The following is an 18603-nucleotide window of genomic DNA, read 5'->3' as shown; positions in this document are numbered from 1 at the left end:
ATTTTTTCTTCTTTTTGGCGTTCGCAACACGGAGAGACGAGACTCCGCCCAGACGTGTACTTAAGGGGCGTGAAGAAAGGGGAAGGGTTACTTTACAACCTCACTCCCTCTCTCTCTCTCTCTCTCTCGCTTCACTTACCCCAACAAGAACTACATATACATATACACATTATATATATATATATATATATATATATATATATATATATATAGCGTTAGAGCTGGTGAAAGAAAAAGAAAAAAAAGAAAAAAAGGTGGTGACTGCTCGACATGTCAACAGATATCCCCCGCAATGTCAGCAAGGAAGACGAAACCCCAACGACGTCTAGCCGCCCTCATGGCGCCTCTTTATCTCTCACCATAAGTGGCCAACAACTCTCATCGGGTGTGAGTTTTGTCAATCAGTTGTCGATGCTGCAGCCCCACGTGACGGAGGCACCGCCGTCTGCAATGAAAAAACATCCATTCTCTACTCGTCCCCATGGAAATGTGAGGATAGCAGAAGTGGTAAAGGACAAGGAGGAAATGAAGTACCAGAAGATGTACATGGAAACACCGGATGATGATTTTGAACCTTCCGATGTTTTACTCCAAAAAGTTGTAGAAAAGCATGAGAAGGAAACTGCAGAACCACCTTTTCAGAATATTAGTAAAATCGAGAGAGCAGCACCCCCTAGGTGGTTTCGTCGATTCACGGATCTGCGATTGTTATTAAATAGTACACACAAGAGCAGTAAAAGAGGATGTGTTCCTATCCATGCCGCTATTAATCAGTTAACGGCTGATGTTCAAGCTTCACAATCACTTGAGCGAGATGTCACCGAAGGTAAGGATGGTTCATTTTGCCAACCATCTGCTATGTCTATTGAGAAGAAAGAAAGGGAACAACAAACAGGTACTGAGTCTAATGCTATTGGTAGTAGTAGTAGTAGTAGTAGTAATATTGATGGTAGTGGCGATAATGGAACCATGACAGATATGAATACACCTCAATGGCTTTTTATCGGTACGGGAAAACGTATGACTCACCAACTCTCTGAAAGTCTATCATCTAAATTAAATCATCTACTTGAAATTATGGGTGATGATACGGCAAGAAAAAAACTGGAACTTTTGGGTGTTACGGATGAAAGTGGTTCTAGTGGTGTACAGCGTTCTTTATTACCTCCATTACTACTATATCTACATAGGTCAATAATGAAGAAAACTATTATTTCTGACCTTTTTGCCTCACCGATAAATCTACATAAAGAAAGAGCTCAAGAAATATGTGAAGGATTTCGTACACAAACTCCACGAATTCATCTTGAGTACATTGTAGAAGAGGATGTTCGTCCAACATTTGACTCCAAAGAGTTGTTGCCACCTCACCTAAATACAATTCCAATGAAAGAAGCGATGCGTATTTCACAACGGTACCATTCTTTTGTTATTCACATTGACTACATTCGTTTTCGTCCTATTGTCCCTGCTATGCAACAACCAAAACAACAATATCATCATCATCATCATAGTAGAGTGACAGGAATGGATGCTACTCCACCTTCTTTCTTTGGACAATCTTCATCTTGGGGCGGAATTAATTCTGGTACTTTCTCATTAACAGTAACACATGGTGGACGAGATACCAATCCTTTGGTCTCCTTTACTCGAGAGGAAAAACTCATCTCAACCATTTTAGATAATTATGAACCATACCGTATGATAGAATTAAACCTTCTACCACAGTTAAAGAGTAGACTCTTTTACAAGGAGCAGTTAGATAACTTATACCAACAGCCGCACCCTACAGAAGAACAGAAACATTTGATAACTAAACTTTCTCGACTCTATCAACTTACATGTGAATTAGAACATTTTTACCTTAAATCTATGATATCGACTTGGCAGCAAATTGTACAAATGCGTGGTGAAAATATGAATGAAGAGTTTCTTCCTTTGAACCGTTCAGGTGCACGGGAAAGTGAGGAAAATGACACCAATTTTTGTTCTTCTTCTTTACCACTATCTAAGAGTGATATGGAGGGTTTAATTGGTTCGCGTCAAAGCACAGCCCCAGCGGCTAGTAGGAGTTTCTCCTTATTAACTTCTGGTTCCGAATTACAATCATCATCAAGGAAAGGATTTCGAATGTCTTTGCGACACCGTACTACTGGAGCCGGTGCCGGAGTAACAACACATGATAAAGGTAATGATTTGTTGGAATATGATCCAGTCATTGAAGGTTTAATTGGTACATCATCAGATTCTCTTCTGGACGAACAACATAATGAAGAAGAACAATTTGAAGAAGGTATGAATGGATCATCTTCATTACCAATGAAAGAGGTAATAAATAAGTCTCAACGATTTAAAGTTCTTGTATTTGCACGAACAAATGGAGTTCTGCCTCCACAATTTGTTGGATCTACTACTACACGTGTACTTAGTACTACGAAGATACTTTTCTTTAATGAAACTTTTGAGTTAAACACCATGCAGGAACCTCAAGAGATTCTACTTCATATTGTATCAGTTGGAAATGGTAGTGAAGATGTGGTTGCTACTGTTCATATTTTACCTTCCTTTACCCGCGCATACTTATTACTACCACTTCAACCGCCCATCTCCTTTACACATCGTGGACACACCTACGGTAAACGTGAAGGAGCTGAACTGCCTGGAATAATTTCTCTCTCAACAACTTGGACGGCGATTGAAGGAATGACTGTAGAAGAAATTGAAGACCTCTTTCTTCGCGGCGATGCTGATCCCATGGATCCACAATTTACTCCACTACTTAAGATTCTTAAATCGCACTACATGGAAGTAAGAGGGCGCAGAATGACGGAATCTGTAAAAACAGATGTCTTTTCCATACAATCAGCGTCTGCTGTCGCAAGAGTGTCTGAACGAATAGAGAAGGAAAAAATCATTAACGATGAAGGCATATATCCTTCAGAACGTCAATTTGAAAGTGAGCGATTAGAAATACTCCACCGACGATGGTTATGTCAGATTGGACGAGCAACACCGAAAGATATATTAGAGACTCGTCTTTTTTCTCTTCCAATCCCATTGGAGGACGCGGAGTGTCATGAACTGCAAAATGAAATATTGTATGCGGCCACACGTGGAAAACATAAAGTAGCACATGAAACAGGATATGATCCTTTATTTCCTGATGCTAAAGGTACAAACTTAACACTCACACTCTCTCTTAGTCCACTTCCACAGAAGAGAAAGTTACAACTTTGGCAAGAATGGTTACGTCATCTAAAAATTCATCGTATTTCTACTCGAAAACTTGAAGATCATGAATTACTAGAACGATACGTTATATTACCAAAAATAAGACCATTTAAATTTGTTCCTTTGAAACCAGAAAGTCAATTAAATCCCAGACGAGAGGAACGTCCAAAGACTGGTGAGATTGATCGTGGAACTCTTCTCTCAGAAAATGATTCTCGAATAGTTGTACATATTATGAAAGCTATGGCACTTCCTAAGCGTTCAGATGAAACTCCATTAGAACCTTTTGTTGAAGTCAGTTTTGTTTATGATACTGTTCATTCACGTAGTGAAGTTGGGACATCACCCTCATGGTTTGAAACTCTTAATATTCCTTTTTGCCCACCAGACTTTGATGATGATACACTTTCATTAATTGAAGACGATATTGTAATATCAGTTTATGACAAGGTGGAGATTCCAATGGCTCCAACAGCTGTAGCAACAGGAACAATTTCTCATGAAACTCACTACAGAACTGAACGACGACTGCTTGGCACACTTCGTGTTCCATTCTTCTCATTATATGAAGCGGAGCAAGCTCGCATGGAAGGTTTGTATCCACTCTCAACACCTCGGTGGCTTCTTGGGTATTACCCAGATTCTGTAGATATAAGTACAAGAATAAATCCACTTCACATGGAGGGTAGTGAATTACATCGTTCTTTCCCATCCATTCAATTGTACATAGCTCTCTGGCCTCCTCTCCGTCGTGACACAAGTAAGGAACTTGATACGACAACTATTTCTAGACTTGTAACACAACTTAACGTTTCCGCACAACTGCAACATTTGCACAGTATAGCTTTAAAATGGAGACGAGATGCGTTAAAAAGAGTGAGGGATTTATCATCTGTTAATCCTATTGTAGAGAAGCGTGAAATTGAACCCTTTGTATTTTGTACTACAGGTGACTTAACCTTTGTTTGTCGTTACCTCCTTCCTGGTGGTGGTCCTCCGCCTTTAACCGTAAAAACAGTAGAAGAGGCTATACGTTTTATATCGTTGTTATTATTTCGGATTGATACCCTTACTTGGGGAGATAAAGATGTCTGGAGTACAAATGCTGAACTACTACGAACACGAGAAGGAGATTATGAAGAACTTTCTCTTTTATTAGCACATTTCCTGCGTTTTCTTGCGCCAAATGAAGTAACTTATATAGTAACAGGAAGAGGTACTGTACATGAACGTGTTGTAATGGTATTACATTCATTCAATGGGGAGTTACGACTTATTGACCCACGTACAGGAATGGTGTGTCCTGTGCATGATCCACACATTATATTTTTTCGTGATGTTCACATGGTGGTTTCACATGATCAATTATGGGCAAATATTCAACTGAGTGGGGCACCACATCGAATGGATTGGAACTTAAACGACCATCGATTTTGGTTACCGTGTTTTGATCATGAGAAGAAAGATATAAAGGCTTGTCTACCGTTTATCGCTGCATTACAACGGGAAACTTTGACTTTTGCTATGCCAGATCCAGAAAAAGAGAAAGATATTGAGCAACAACTGCGCAAAGCCGTTCGTCGTGCTCTTATCACGTGGCGTAATAATCGACAGCCTGCGTTTCATCACGGGCTTGCTTTAGTTCTTCAGAGTCTTCTAAAGGAAGCAGAGGATGAACGCAGCAAGTATGCTAGTGTACGCCAAGATGCCGTGACAATACGAGCTACAGAGGTTCTTAATGAATACTTTGGTCATGAAGTTTTGCTAGACTTACGACGGTATCGTAAACGAGAACAAGGACGTGAGACTAATCCTCGTGATAAGATTGGGGACCACGTTTCCCTTAATGGTCCAATGTTTCGATTGATGGGAAGTCCCGTTAATGCTGCCTATCGGCCCAATGATCCAGGTTATCAACATATCTTACAGCAAGTGTTTGAGACCTCTGTGCATGAGGTTGGAACAAGTGCTGTTAGCTTTGCAGTTGGTGTTTATGTAAAGGGCTACACGAGCGAGGTGTACTCCATGTGGGTTTTTCTGGTGGCACTATATGAAGTTGAAGTTTCACCGTCAATTTAGCTGGTAGGGAGAGGAAGGGGCTATCTTGATGAGATAAACACACAGATAAACACAACCATAACATTAACCACCACTACCATCATCACCAAGCAGAGATCCATAGACCTAATCTACTCATAGAAATGTGCTGAATTGCCACCTTTAGTTATTGTTTTTTTTTTTTTTTTTTTACACATAAATATGCACTGACCTTTTTTATTATAATAATAGTTATTGTTATTATTATTTATTTATTCCTTCTTTTTTTTGTTTGTTTAATATGTTTTTGGTATATATCATACATGTGTGTATAATATTTACATGTGTAGTGAATGTCATTTGGGGGGTTTTTCTTCTTTTTTTTTATTTATTTATTTTTTTCTTTTGATCCTATATGATGTGTAGGAGTTGTTACCAGGAGAAGAATAGACATCAAAACTATTACAAAAGAATATAAATTGAGACTATACTGAGTGTTTAAGTGTGCGTGTGTGTTTGTGTTTGAGTCACACAGCTTCCAAAAAGAAAAGAAAAAAATAAAGAGAGAAAGTGAATACTTTTGGCAGGTCAAAAAAATAAAAAAAAAACTTTTTATTTTTTTTTTTTACAGTCTGTAAAGATGATGTCAAAAGCTGCTTACATGATGCAGGACCAACTGCGCAGGAACTACGCCCTCATCACTGATGTTCACAGTCCCAATGTGTTTTTGGTCCGTGGATGTTTATCGTTTCCACAAGGTCTTGCCGCACTGACGTTGCTTTTCCGCGGGAAACTTGCCGCTGACGTATATAGTCATCCGTACTTCATAGAAAAACAGAGTAACCCGTCACAGCCCTCACCGCAGTTACACCTCACGGAAGAATGCCAGAGTCTAATGAAAATGATAAAAGGACTTCATTTTATGAAAGACGATAGTAGTAAATTAGATAACACTATGGTCTTTGTTACCGACTATAGTGTTATGGCTAGAGGCAAAATGCTTACCCTTACAAGCGAAGAGGAAGATGCCACTGAGTTGATGGAGAGAAATCGAAGGAATGGTGAAAGCGAGAAGGAATGGCAAGAGCGTCTGCTGCGCCTTCGATGGCAAAAGACAGCTTCAAATCGTCGCAATAACAATCAGAGCGTTAGTAGTGGTATTTCTTCTGCTGAATCTTCCCTGCGACCCTTTACACGTCAGAGTCATCTTGCTAATGATCAACAAATAACTTCTGAGAAACCACATCGTTTTGTTGAACGGGATGGAGCTCATACTGTTTTATACAATCCTATAGATACAGACCCAAAGACGTTCGATGCCACCATACGAAAATTAAATGACGAAGAACGAGTGGTAAAGACTATTGTTGTACCAACTCGACAAGGTTGGGGAAGTGTTCGCATATGGGCAGAGGCTTTCCCTGACGCTTGCATTCTTTGCAGCGGTGATGCGGGTCGCCATACCAACACACAGAAACATCAACAAGAACAACAACATTTACAGAATCAAGTGAAAGTGCATCGTGCAGGTGGTTGTATTGATATGGGAAACGGTGTCACAGGTCTTTCCTTTCCAGAGGTGGACGAAGATGAATTAGTTAATAGTGAGGATGGTGCCACACCAGCGGTGTATGACAGCGAAAATATCTGCAGTTTGTACTCTCATCAGTTACCTGTGAATGTAAGACATAACGCAGATGATGAGTTGCGATGTTCTCCACGTCTCGAAGCTCTAGGAACAGTAGAGCAACGACAAATTACTCCCAATATTGAACTGTTGCGAATAGCCGGAGATGATCAGACAAACGAGTACATTTTATACGATCATAGTAGTGAAGCTCTAGCATGCACTGACTTATTTCACGGAGAATACAGTGATCTAGACCCTGTAAACTCGTGGATGTGTCGTGTTTGGTTTAAATTTATGAAGGGTGGAGACTATAAACGAGTTGATGTTGTTCCCCAGTTTAAGTGGCTCCATGTGAAACAGCATGGTGACCTAGGTGCAGTACATGAATCAATAGAGATGCTAACCAAAACACGGCCAATAAAATATTTGCTCTATGCACACGGAACCCCTCCACGTACTGAAGACCCTGCAAACGCGTTGCGCCTGCAGTGGGGGATGTCCCCGTTGGAGAAGCAGCATCAAAAAGGACATGTAAAGTGAAGAGAAGTCAGTTAAAAACAACAACAAAAAAAAAAACAACATTTCGACCAACAGTCAAAGTAGATATTGGAATATGGAGTGATAAAAAAAAAAAAAAAAAAAAACAGATCAAGTACTGTTAATACTTGATTGGAATGACGATAGCGTATCGGATGCAGTTTTCTGTACATAAGAGTCTGCGAAACAAAATACATATATATATATATATATATATATATATATATACCGTGAAGCTGCGTGTATGCACATTGTATCGTTTTCTTCGCCCAGGTCAAAGAGGAGGAGGAAGAAGAAGAATAATAAGAAAAAAAAAATGTTAAATATGATGGAAACAATATCTGTAGTCTTTTTTTTTAATCTCTTTTCTGGGTAGGGAAGGAGAAAAGTAGCATCATGACAATTCTGGTTTTCCTCTACCTTTTTCTATTTCTAAGATAATAGAAACCGGTGAAATCTGTAGGTATATTTTTCTGGCTTCCCATACAAATAAACAAAAAGAAAAACATACAGACAGACAGACACACACACAACAGAATGGCTACTCAAGGCTCATTTCAGTATGATAACGGGTGGTTGGGGGCGTGGCGCACTCCCTCTGCTTGCATCAGCGGCGGCTTGGGACTATTTTGTGCACTGGAGCCACTCATAATGCATGTTCGACAAACACGAGAGGAGAGTGTGGCGCGTATGTACGGCAGCGGAGGAAGAAAGTCTAATCAGACACTTTTTGAGGGATTTGGACCCAGTGATTCTAGCAGACCTTCTGCGGAGTATGATGGAGGGAACAATCCAAATCTGGATGCGCCTGATGGAACTGTGCTCTCATCACGAAAGGTTCCACATGAGAGGGAAAAATCCGAACTAGTAACCGTTCCGCCCATTAGGGGATTTTCATCAATTTTACACCGATGGGATTTGCAGGTGGCGACTGCAGTTGCAAACAGAGGCATGGGTGCGTGTCAACATCGTCGGGTTGAAAGGGACAGCAGTAGGTCTCTCGAAGATGAAGAAGAAGACGAGAATGATATACTACCGGTAGCTAATGAAACAGCACGTCCAATATGCACTAGTAGGCATCGCCGTCCGGTAAATTCTACATTTACTGGTACAATCTACAATAAAGATAAGGGGGATGCAGAAGAAGATGAAGAATATGAGGAAGTGGAGGAAGAAGAAGAGGAAGAAGTAAAGAGTGAAGAAAACTTTGGAGAGGACGGTCATCTTGCCTGTGTTCCAGGAGATGTTTTGCATAATAGATATTTGTTACTACAACAGTTGGGATGTGGTCACAATAGTCGTGTTTGGCTTGCAGTTGATTTGGATCAATGCTCAATGACACGTCATCATTTTTTACGGGAATTAGACGACCAGCAATTACGTATGTATTTCTCTTCCTTTGATCGACCATTATTTGTAGCCATAAAAATTTTCCGTTGTGGGGCAACGCATCAGAGGTATGCGGAGCATGAATTTATGATGCTAACCTACATCAAAGAGTTTCAAAAGGTAGACCGTCTGCAACAGTTAGTTTCGCTTCCTCCTTCTACTAGTGTGTCGCGCGAGGTGTCAGTACTAGGATTACCTCAGGAGAACACATCAGATTGTGGGACTCCTGTTATGCATTCTGATGGCAGACGTTCATCAGTAAGTCATTACTCGAGTAACATTGAAGAGACGACACCATTACCTTTTCTTGGTCATATTACTTCAATGAGGGCCCACTTTACCCATTCAGGATTATTTGGTCTTCATCACTGTATTGTAATGAATTTGGTAGGCTCTTCTGTAAATACAGTTATAAGCGAAACGGGTTTCCAGGGTATTCCTGAAAATGTAACTCGTAATATTATTCGTTCAACATTACAAAATTTGGCGCTACTCTCTGCGGTACATGTTATTCATGGAGACATTAGACCTGATAATCTTCTCTTTATGGAATTAGAGGAAGATATTGCAGAGAATATGAAAAGGTTCCTCTCTCAGCATTTTGAAGGTCTCCTTCCAATTGGGTTAGATTCTCTGGGGGTGCGGCGCCGTTTGGTTACAGAGGATTCCTCAGAAAATATAAGGTGTGAAAACACAATGCAATCGTTGAAGTCTCCTTTAAAAGACATGGTAGTTACTCCACGTACTGCACGTGGTCAAGATACCCAGTATAGTGCACGACAGTTGTTTAAAAAACAACACTTACATGGTCTATATAATGATAAACCGTACACTGTGCAATTATCTGATTTTACTCTTTCTCTCATTGTTCCACCACAACTGCGATGTCCTTATGATACTATGAATAATGATTCTGCTGTATATGGTGATATTAAGGCCTCTGTGGACGAAGGATCTTCTGAGATTGAGAACAGGCAAACTGGTAGAAGTTGTTCTGTACAAACTGTGCAGGAAAGTAACACATCCCTTAGCACAGCAGCGGTTTCAACTCCAGCTATATTTCATCGATTATCTCTTTCCTCGAGAATACGAACTCCATCGGTTTGTGTTGCGAGTACTGTTAGTGATCTTGAGAGAGACCTCTTAATGCAACAAAGGTATCAGCGCGGGACAAAACTACAGTCACGAGAATACCGTTCTCCAGAGATAATTCTTGGTAAGGACTTTAATACTGCTATAGATATTTGGTCCTTGGGATGTTTGGCGTTTGAGCTACTCATCGGTCGATTTCTCTTTGACCCTGTTAATGACATTACCGCAGCTTTGGAGCTATACAAGAAGGAGAAAACATATCAAAAAGAACAGGAAGACATTTCCACAAGTGATGTTGAAATAAACATTTCTAATATAAGTGGAAAGACTGGTGAAAGTGAACCATTCAATCCCTTTCATTTTAGCGAACATGAAAAGAATGTAGATATATCTCACTTACGAAGCATTATTTTTCTTCTAGGACCCCCTAGTCCAGGTTATATTTTAAGGACCCCTATAGGTGAATATATAAAGGATTTTTTTGATTCCAATGGTCATTTTATTTTTCTTACCGAAAATGAAAGAATACAATTGTATAGTCACGATAGCGATGAAAGTAATGACCAAAGCGACGTTTTGAACTCTCATTTTCAGGTAGACTCTTATGAAGAAATTTCAGAGAAGAATTCAGGGCAACAGTGGCATGATGCTTCAACCTCTTCCATCAGTCAGAGTATTACTCCAGCATGGTTAGATCTGCAGAAGGAAATTCAGGAACGAATTGGGGTTGAAAGTGGTACAGCATTCCTGCATTTCCTGCAAAAGTGTTTGCAGTGGGACCCCGAGAAACGCAACGGCGCACAATTATTGCTGAGAGAAACATGGCTGACCACTGCAGAATAGAAAACATTAATTCCCGAAAACTGACGCTGGGATAGCGATAGTGGCTGACATGATGGGTAAATATTATACAACGTGTAGACTTATTTCTATTTGTGTGGATACCTCTTTTTCTTGTTTTTTTTTTTTTTTTTTTTTTGTAATAGGTGCGTTGACTGAGTGATAGGGAAAGGGGGAAGAAAAACTCACAACGATATGATTTTCATTGTTTCTTTCTCTTTGTCACTCAGATACAGTGCTCTGTTCTAACACTTGCATCTAGTCTCTGCGCGGCTAGATGGAGGCAGTTCTTCATCGTCCTTTTTATGGTTTTTTTTTTTTTTCTGTTGATGGTTTAAAAGATATATTTTTTCTTTTTTTTTCCACCTTTCGTATTTTTGTGCGTTTTTGACTTCCCTTCAAATACTGCATTTATTCTGTTTTCATAACAGTAAGTGGTCTCTCACTTCGTACCGACTATATCAGGCTCTCTTTCTTGTTTCTCTCATTACTAACGTAGAGAGTTGGAAAGGGGACTGCCGAACGAATTATTATCCTTGAGGCGGTTCTGATGAACGAGACACAACAGCAAGAGTGTATTAGCCCATTTGCAGTTGTGAGAGGTTCACATCCTGTGAAGTTTTCCATCGGATGTGTTGTTCATCCTTTCGCTGTTATTGTTGCTCAGCGCGGTCCGATTAATTTTGGCGCGTACTGTATTATTGAAGAGCATGCGTGTATTATAAACAGTTCGGGAAATTATGATGAGGGAGAGGAACTGGTTCAAGAGGGAACTCCTCCTCAGTTGATGTCCATAGGCTCCTATAACCACTTTAAGGCCTTCTCGCATGTGGCAAATATCAGCTGCATTGGTCAAGGAAACTGCTTTGAACCTCATTGTCATATTGAGGGTTCAAGAGAAGCAGTAGTAAACTCCTCTGCTTCTAACTGCATTGGGGATTATTCTGTCATTGGTGCCTTTGTTCACATTAATATGCAAGATTGTAGTAGTCACAGAAAATATGAAGGCACAACGGTGCCATGTGATTTCCTCGCCATACCCTCCCGCATGGTGCTTTTGTCTTCCAGACCGACTGAAAAGTATTGTGATTGTTGTTCGCATTGTTGCAAGACTGATTGTTTTTTTTCACATTCTTGGGAACTCCCTCGTGGGGAACTGTTTGACGAGGAAGTAGAAGAAGAAATACTTCGTAAAAAGTGTTCCTACCTATGTGAAGTAGTTGAGAGATAAAGTTATATATCGGTTTTTGTGCATTTGGACGTTTGGTTATCTTATCATGATGGAAGGAAGAATTTCTTGGAGCTCCGCCTCCCTGTTGTACCTTTTTTTTTTTTTGTTTTCTTCTATCTACGATCTTTCTTTCTCTTTCTCTTCCTCTTCTTCTTCTTTGTTTTCGTTTTTCTCTCTGAATCCGTGTATTTGGTTGTGTAGTTTTTGTACGCTTTTTAACCAGCTTTTTTTTTTTTTTTTTAAAGGAACATGGCCCAGCAAGGCAAAGTCGAGCCGCAGGACCAGGACTCCTTTCTGGATGACCAGCCTGGAATCCGCCCCATCCCGTCCTTCGATGACATGCCGCTGCACCAGAACCTTCTCCGTGGTATCTACTCGCACGGTTTTGAGAAACCCAGCAGCATTCAGCAGCGCGCCATTGTTCCATTCACCCGCGGTGGTGACATCATTGCCCAAGCGCAGTCCGGTACGGGAAAGACAGGTGCCTTCTCCATTGGTCTTTTGCAACGCCTTGACTTCCGCCACAACTTCCTTCAGGGGCTTGTGCTGTCACCCACACGAGAACTTGCGCTGCAAACGGCGGAGGTCATTACTCGTATCGGTGAATTCCTTGCTGAGGGAAACAGATCGTTTTGCGCAACTTTTGTTGGTGGCACGCGTGTGCAGGAGGATTACCGCAAACTCCAAGCTGGCAGCATTGTGGCCGTTGGTACGCCCGGTCGTGTAGTCGACGTGACAAAGCGAGGTGCTATGCGAACAGAGCAGTTACGTGTTCTTGTGCTTGATGAGGCCGATGAGATGCTCTCTCAGGGTTTTGCAGAGCAGATTTATGAGGTGTTCCGCTACTTACCTAAGGAAATTCAAGTTGCTCTCTTTTCTGCCACCATGCCAGATGATGTTTTGGAGCTGACGAAGAAGTTTATGCGTGATCCCACACGTATTCTCGTGAAGCGCGAGAGCCTTACCCTTGAGGGTATCAAGCAATTTTTCATCGCCGTGGAGGAGGAACACAAGCTCGATACACTTATGGATCTCTACGAGACAGTAAGCATTGCGCAGAGTGTTATCTTTGCTAATACCCGTCGCAAGGTTGACTGGCTTGCCACACAACTTAACAGCAGCAACCACACTGTCAGCTACATGCACTCTGAGATGCCGAAACAGGAACGTGAGAAGGTCATGAGCACCTTCCGCAACGGGAGTTCCCGCGTGTTAGTCACCACCGACCTCGTGGCTCGCGGTATTGATGTACACCATGTGAACATTGTGATCAACTTTGACTTGCCTACGAACAAGGAGAACTACCTCCACCGTATTGGACGTGGTGGTCGTTACGGACGTAAGGGTGTGGCCATCAACTTTGTCACGCAGAAGGACGTGGAGGTTCTGCGCGAGATTGAGTCCCACTACCACACACAGATTGACGAGCTGCCGGTGGACTTCGCCGCATACCTCGGCGAGTAAACAGCCCCAGATGAGACACGCGTGAGTGAGGGAAGGAACTGCGAGGGACGATTCCTACGATGATAAAATAGAGGAAGAAACGGAACAAATAAAAAAAAAAAAAATCAATACAAAGGAATAAAAATGGGAAAAAAAAAGATGAAAGTTAAAAAATAAGAAATAAAAAAAGAAAAAAAAAAAAGGAGATGTGTTCGGTGTCTTCCATATGATGCGTTTGGCTTCTCCTCCTCCGATTGCATTCCCACTGCATGCGTGTACTGCGGCCGTTCCCCATTGCAGAAAATACCGGCAGCGGCAGCAAGCGAAAGAGAGAGAGAGAGAGAGAGAGAGAGAGAGAGAGAGAGAGAGAGAGAGAGAGAAAAAAAGATAAAGAATCTCTCTGTGTCCGTGAGCGTCTGTGTGTGTGTTTGTGTGCGTGTTTGTAATTCAGCTTAAGAAAAATCAGCAGTACCTACAAATTCAGGGTAAGCGGATGAGAAATATCTCAGAAAAAAAAAAACCGTAAAAAAAAAAAAGGTGTGATATAAGATGCAGTAAACGTAATGAAAAGAGGAAAAGCCTGATGCTGTAAGATCCGTTATTTTTGAGGTGAATGGAAGAGTGGGGTTTTGCGTCGTAAGTCGCTCAATTCTTCTTTTTTTCCCTATCTGCATATGTGCAGGCATATTCACCAAGCAAGAAAGACTGGAGAACCACGAAAAACTGACTAATACGTACAAAAAGGCTACAGGCGAAGAGGGTAAATATATAATTGCCAGACGGAGGATGAAGTAAAAAAAAAAAAAAAGGAAATAACCATGCGTTTTAATGTTTGTATTTAAGTGTAAGGTATAACCACAATGTGCGGTGGGGGTTTCGTGCATCTTTTTTTTTTCGCTCTTTTCTATCTTCTTTCTCTTCCCGAGTGAGAAGTTGACGGTGACACATCAGCAGCAATACCCACTTGCTGTGTTGATTGTTGCCGCCGCTGCTTTTCCTTTTCGGTGTCACGCAGAGGAAAGAAAGAAAAAAAAAAAATAGGATCAATGGGCGGCGAGAAGGAGGGGAAAAATAAAGGGTGATCACACTTAAAGTAATACTTAATGAGATGTCAAATAAAACGAAAAGAAAAAAAAAAGAATATGAGATCAATGAGGTAACCTTAAAAAAAAAAAAAAAAGAGAACAGAGAAAGTGCTTGGTGATGAGAAGGTTGTGGAAGACACAGTTCTTGCCACAGTCAATCTATGTTATTGTTTTTGTGCACCTTTTCTTTTCTGATGCAGACATGTAAGTAAACGCACACAGAACATGCGGGAAGAAGAAAGGAGGAGGGTAGCAGCCGAAACGGCCGATTGAAGGATGTCACAAGGCACAGGCAAAAACAAAGGAGGAACTCCCTTCTTGAGAAAAGAGAGCGAGGTAAAAGGATTAAAAAAAAACAAGAAAATAGGGAGTGATTGAGTCAGCACGATCAGAGGCGGTTATAGGAAGGATGCAAGAGGAGAGAAAAGAACGCATACGGATGAGTACATATATAAATGTACATGTATTTGTTTCGCTGTGATATGTTCCTCTGCAATGATCACCAACTCGCGGTTTCTCTATTTCAGCCTCAACAAGATCAATAATGAAATCGCGCTAAAGATGAATAACAACAAAAAGTAGGAAGCACATACACTCACTCAATCACACAGACACATGTATGCAGAGGTATATATATATATATATATATATATATATATGATGCAACGAGAGAGAAAAAAGAAAAGGTAAAGAGTAATAAAGAGTGGCATAATTATTTTCGTTTTTTTTTTTTCCTGTGTGTTTGATTTGTATGCCTGTCTGCTTTTAGTTCTAATTAAGTGAAGAAAAGAATCATTGTGATACCTACTTTCGTCGCAGCACTCTGCGCACTGCCAACTGACACCCTGCACTTCCCTTTATCCCATCCTCTTTGTTTGTTTTCTTGCTTGTTTTTTTTTTTTTTTTACCAGACGTATTTTCTCGTTGCTTCGCTATTTCTCTGTCGTAACACTATCATTCTTTTGTTCTGTCTGTGTTTCCCTTTTTTTTTTTTCTTTACTTCATTGCGGGAGAAGGATTGGCGTAGACATAGGAGCTAGTGCAACGTATTGTCATAGGAAAAAAAAAAAAAAACTCACAACGCCGAGAGAAAAAAAAATTAAACCTTTTGAGTTGCGGAGACACGAAAGGTTTAAATTTCCTTCTCCGTGAAGAGAAACCGCGTCCACCGTTTCTAGATGACCGACACAGTCGATGCTGCCTTAGCTGAAGAGGTAAGACATGCATTACAGTGCCTTGGATACCGCAATCCATCTGAGGAGGATATTGCTCTAACGTTGCAGCATGCCAGAGAGGCTGCTTACCGTGATAATTTGCAATCAGCATCATCATCACCGCAACTGCAGACGCAACCAACACCTTCAGGAAGACAGAAAGAAAATTCTCAACAGGAATCTGCTTCCCCACCGAATAAAGTTAATGATGTAACAATAGCCCCACAGGACGATGAGGAGACGCCTATGCCCCGTGAGAAATGTGATCAAGGACCATCTTCTCCTTCGCTAAATCAATGGCCAGGATTGTCCTCACGTTCTATACGTGGAGGGCGAACAACTCCCATGAATTCGACCGGAACAGGACGCCAGCCTCGACGGGCATATGCAGTGGGGAATCAGAAGACTTGGGAGTATCATCAACAGGAACCTTACCATTTTGGTGGTAGTGTTGTGGTAGAGGGACGCCCGAAGAACAAGGGGACAACACAGCGACAGGGTAGATGTCATTTTGACCCAGGATCACTGCGTCACGTTTCTCGTGGTAGCAGAGGAATGATAAGAGAGGGTGTAGGTGTTACAATTCCAACAGCAATAGATGTAGAAGAACTTGGAGGATATGGGTCTTATACAAGGCCACTAGAGTATATGAATCCACAAGCACGTCTACAGCGACATTTGAAGCGCTACGAGAGAGGACTAAAGGAGTTTTATGTGAATAGACACGATGATGATGTCCGGGAAGATTTCCTGAGAGAAGGTAGGTTAACCTACGATGATGGTGATGATGCTGAGGAGTGGGAGGAGAATGATGAATACCTTGGGTACACTGATGATGGGGAATATAATAGACAAGTACTTGTGCGCAATGGACGACGTCCTCACCATTCAATTGCCCCTGAGATGCCACTGCGCTCGACTCCTCGTCTTGTACTAAATCAACGGAGTGCAAATACTATTTACAGTTTTACTGGTGATAGTCGTTACAAATACCGTGGTGGTGGGGGTGCGCCATTGTGTGATGTTGTGGGTCCTGACGGTTCTACTCTACGACAACGTTCGGACCCCGTTCGAAGAGGGCAACAGATGCGAGAAATATGGAAAAGCGATAAGTTTCTCGCACGACAAAGAAGGAAAGATGAACGTTGATCTTAATGTTATATAATCCTTTGCCGGAATTCATAGCTCTGTCTGACTTTTTTGATGTCATATTATTATTATTATTTTCATAGAATAAGAGAGAGAGAGAGAGAGAGAGAGAGATAGCTTCAAAGAAGAAATCCAACAGGGGTGTTTGGGTACTAGAAACCATTTTTAGATTTAATTTACAGCATGTGTTAGAAGGATATTATGAGCCTCTTGTAAAAGCGGCGACGTGAAAAATATGCTTCTATCTTAAATTTTTTCACAGTGAAGAACAAAATTTCTATAGACTATGACATGAGTACCTCCTATCTAAATGTATCTCTTTTCCTCTTTCTTTCCCTCTATTTCTTCTCTCTCTCTCTCTCTCTCTGTCTTCTTTTTTTTTCTCGAGTGGGTGTTCAGAGGTAGGCAACAGAGCGAATATTGAGGACCTTCTTAATTCAACAGATATGGTGTGCCCATTTTCACAAGTCGTGCGTGTGGTGCTTTTCGTTGTTACCTGCAAGCTTTTTGTTGATGCCATAAAGTACAGGAATAAAAACCAGCCTCCTGATGACCCTGTGGACAAAGCAGATAACGAACACAGTACCAGCTGAAGTTCACTTTGTTTAACTGAAGACCAGAGTTAAAAATGAGAAACATCACATTTTTGTTTTTTGACCTTTAATGCTGACTGGTCGTTTGAGATTTTTTTTCTTTTATAGGGATGATACCTTTTGATTTAGTGCTGAGAACTCTTGAGAGGATTTCTCCTAATTAATGATTATATATATTGCTGGGCGCAGTTCACCGCCGCGTGTCTTTTATCTAAAAAAAAATATATATATTAGCCCTTCATAAACGAGGTTTCTGTGTTACGTATTCACATATTGATACCGTTTTGTTTATGAGGCCAAAACCTTTGTTGTGCTTGTAACACATATCAGTGGTATATTGCGGTGTATTTAGACTTGCAGACGGAGAACATCGTAAATGATAAGGATCAATAGAATGACATACTCATGCTTTTGAACTAGTAAATGTGTTTGCATTTATGTTTACCTATCTTTCTTTGTGTCTTTGTACGCGTCCCATTTAAGAATAATATTCCCTTATCACTCTGAATACACGACGGAAGCATAAGATATTTGCTCATAGGGATATTTTAGAACCATGATAAAGGGGGCTGGGTGGCGTTGACACACAAAAATCATATGAACATACCTGTTTTTTTATTTTTATTTTTTAACAATTTAAGAGTGAAGTAGAACAAAAAAAAACCCTGTTAATAAAGCATGTGCCGTTTGAATAGGATGATTCAGGTGCACCTGCACTGTTTGGGTAGGCCGGTCTGTTGTGGGGCCTCCCGCGCTTCACAACATGTATTCCGTTTACGGAAAGATGTGCTTTGTAGTAATCATACGGGAATGTGCTTCCTTTCCACTAGTCATTACAAGCAGTATGAGGGCCAGGTTGTGACTGACAGAGCAGAGAGAGAGAAATCATCATCAATTTCATTTAGCTGTCCAGAGTGTGGAAAAAGGTTTCTCAGTGAGGCAAATCTGCGACAGCACCGTCGTTCCCGGCACCTGCTGCCGCTAAAGTCCGTAGTACAGGAACGCCTTGAAGCACTACGGGAGTCTAACTCGCGTCTTCAATTTCAGTTACGAGAGCTACAAAAGGTTAATACTTCGAAGGATCGTTCTTGTAAGGCTTCTTCTGCATCGCTTTCGCACTCCGGTGAGGTCT

General features: G+C 41.0%; 7 protein-coding genes across 7 annotated transcripts; all 7 read left to right on the top strand.

Annotated features, from left to right (window-relative positions):
- Positions 1 to 270: 270 nt before the first annotated feature.
- On the top strand, positions 271 to 5310 carry TM35_000061800 (uncharacterized protein; the record flags this gene model as incomplete). The annotated part of the gene is made up of 1 exon (XM_029023217.1): positions 271 to 5310. One exon carries the CDS (start codon positions 271 to 273, stop codon positions 5308 to 5310), a length of 5040 nt encoding a protein of 1679 aa, XP_028885241.1.
- A 601-nt stretch (positions 5311 to 5911) lies between these two features.
- On the top strand, positions 5912 to 7438 carry TM35_000061790 (uncharacterized protein; the record flags this gene model as incomplete). Its single annotated transcript, XM_029023216.1, has 1 exon — positions 5912 to 7438. One exon carries the CDS (start codon positions 5912 to 5914, stop codon positions 7436 to 7438), a length of 1527 nt encoding a protein of 508 aa, XP_028885240.1.
- Positions 7439 to 7972: 534 nt separating this feature from the next.
- Positions 7973 to 10759, top strand: TM35_000061780 (putative protein kinase; the record flags this gene model as incomplete). The annotated part of the gene is made up of 1 exon (XM_029023215.1): positions 7973 to 10759. One exon carries the CDS (start codon positions 7973 to 7975, stop codon positions 10757 to 10759), a length of 2787 nt encoding a protein of 928 aa, XP_028885239.1.
- A 547-nt stretch (positions 10760 to 11306) lies between these two features.
- On the top strand, positions 11307 to 11987 carry TM35_000061770 (uncharacterized protein; the record flags this gene model as incomplete). Its single annotated transcript, XM_029023214.1, has 1 exon — positions 11307 to 11987. One exon carries the CDS (start codon positions 11307 to 11309, stop codon positions 11985 to 11987), a length of 681 nt encoding a protein of 226 aa, XP_028885238.1.
- A 249-nt stretch (positions 11988 to 12236) lies between these two features.
- TM35_000061760 (putative eukaryotic initiation factor 4a) lies at positions 12237 to 13451 on the top strand (the record flags this gene model as incomplete). Its single annotated transcript, XM_029023213.1, has 1 exon — positions 12237 to 13451. The coding sequence occupies one exon, from the start codon at positions 12237 to 12239 to the stop codon at positions 13449 to 13451; it is 1215 nt and encodes a 404-aa protein (XP_028885237.1).
- A 2242-nt stretch (positions 13452 to 15693) lies between these two features.
- Positions 15694 to 16878, top strand: TM35_000061750 (uncharacterized protein; the record flags this gene model as incomplete). Its single annotated transcript, XM_029023212.1, has 1 exon — positions 15694 to 16878. The coding sequence occupies one exon, from the start codon at positions 15694 to 15696 to the stop codon at positions 16876 to 16878; it is 1185 nt and encodes a 394-aa protein (XP_028885236.1).
- A 1289-nt stretch (positions 16879 to 18167) lies between these two features.
- On the top strand, positions 18168 to 18602 carry TM35_000061740 (uncharacterized protein; the record flags this gene model as incomplete). The annotated part of the gene is made up of 1 exon (XM_029023211.1): positions 18168 to 18602. A coding segment is annotated over one exon (435 nt), but the record flags the coding sequence as incomplete, so codon positions are not given.
- Between the last annotated feature and the right edge of the window lies 1 nt (position 18603).

Source organism: Trypanosoma theileri (assembly GCF_002087225.1).
Source record: "Trypanosoma theileri isolate Edinburgh chromosome Unknown TM35_Tth_6_V1, whole genome shotgun sequence".
NCBI lineage: Eukaryota > Euglenozoa > Kinetoplastea > Trypanosomatida > Trypanosomatidae > Trypanosoma > Trypanosoma theileri.
Note: the sequence above shows the minus strand (reverse complement) of the source record. Positions and strands in the feature narration are given on the sequence as shown.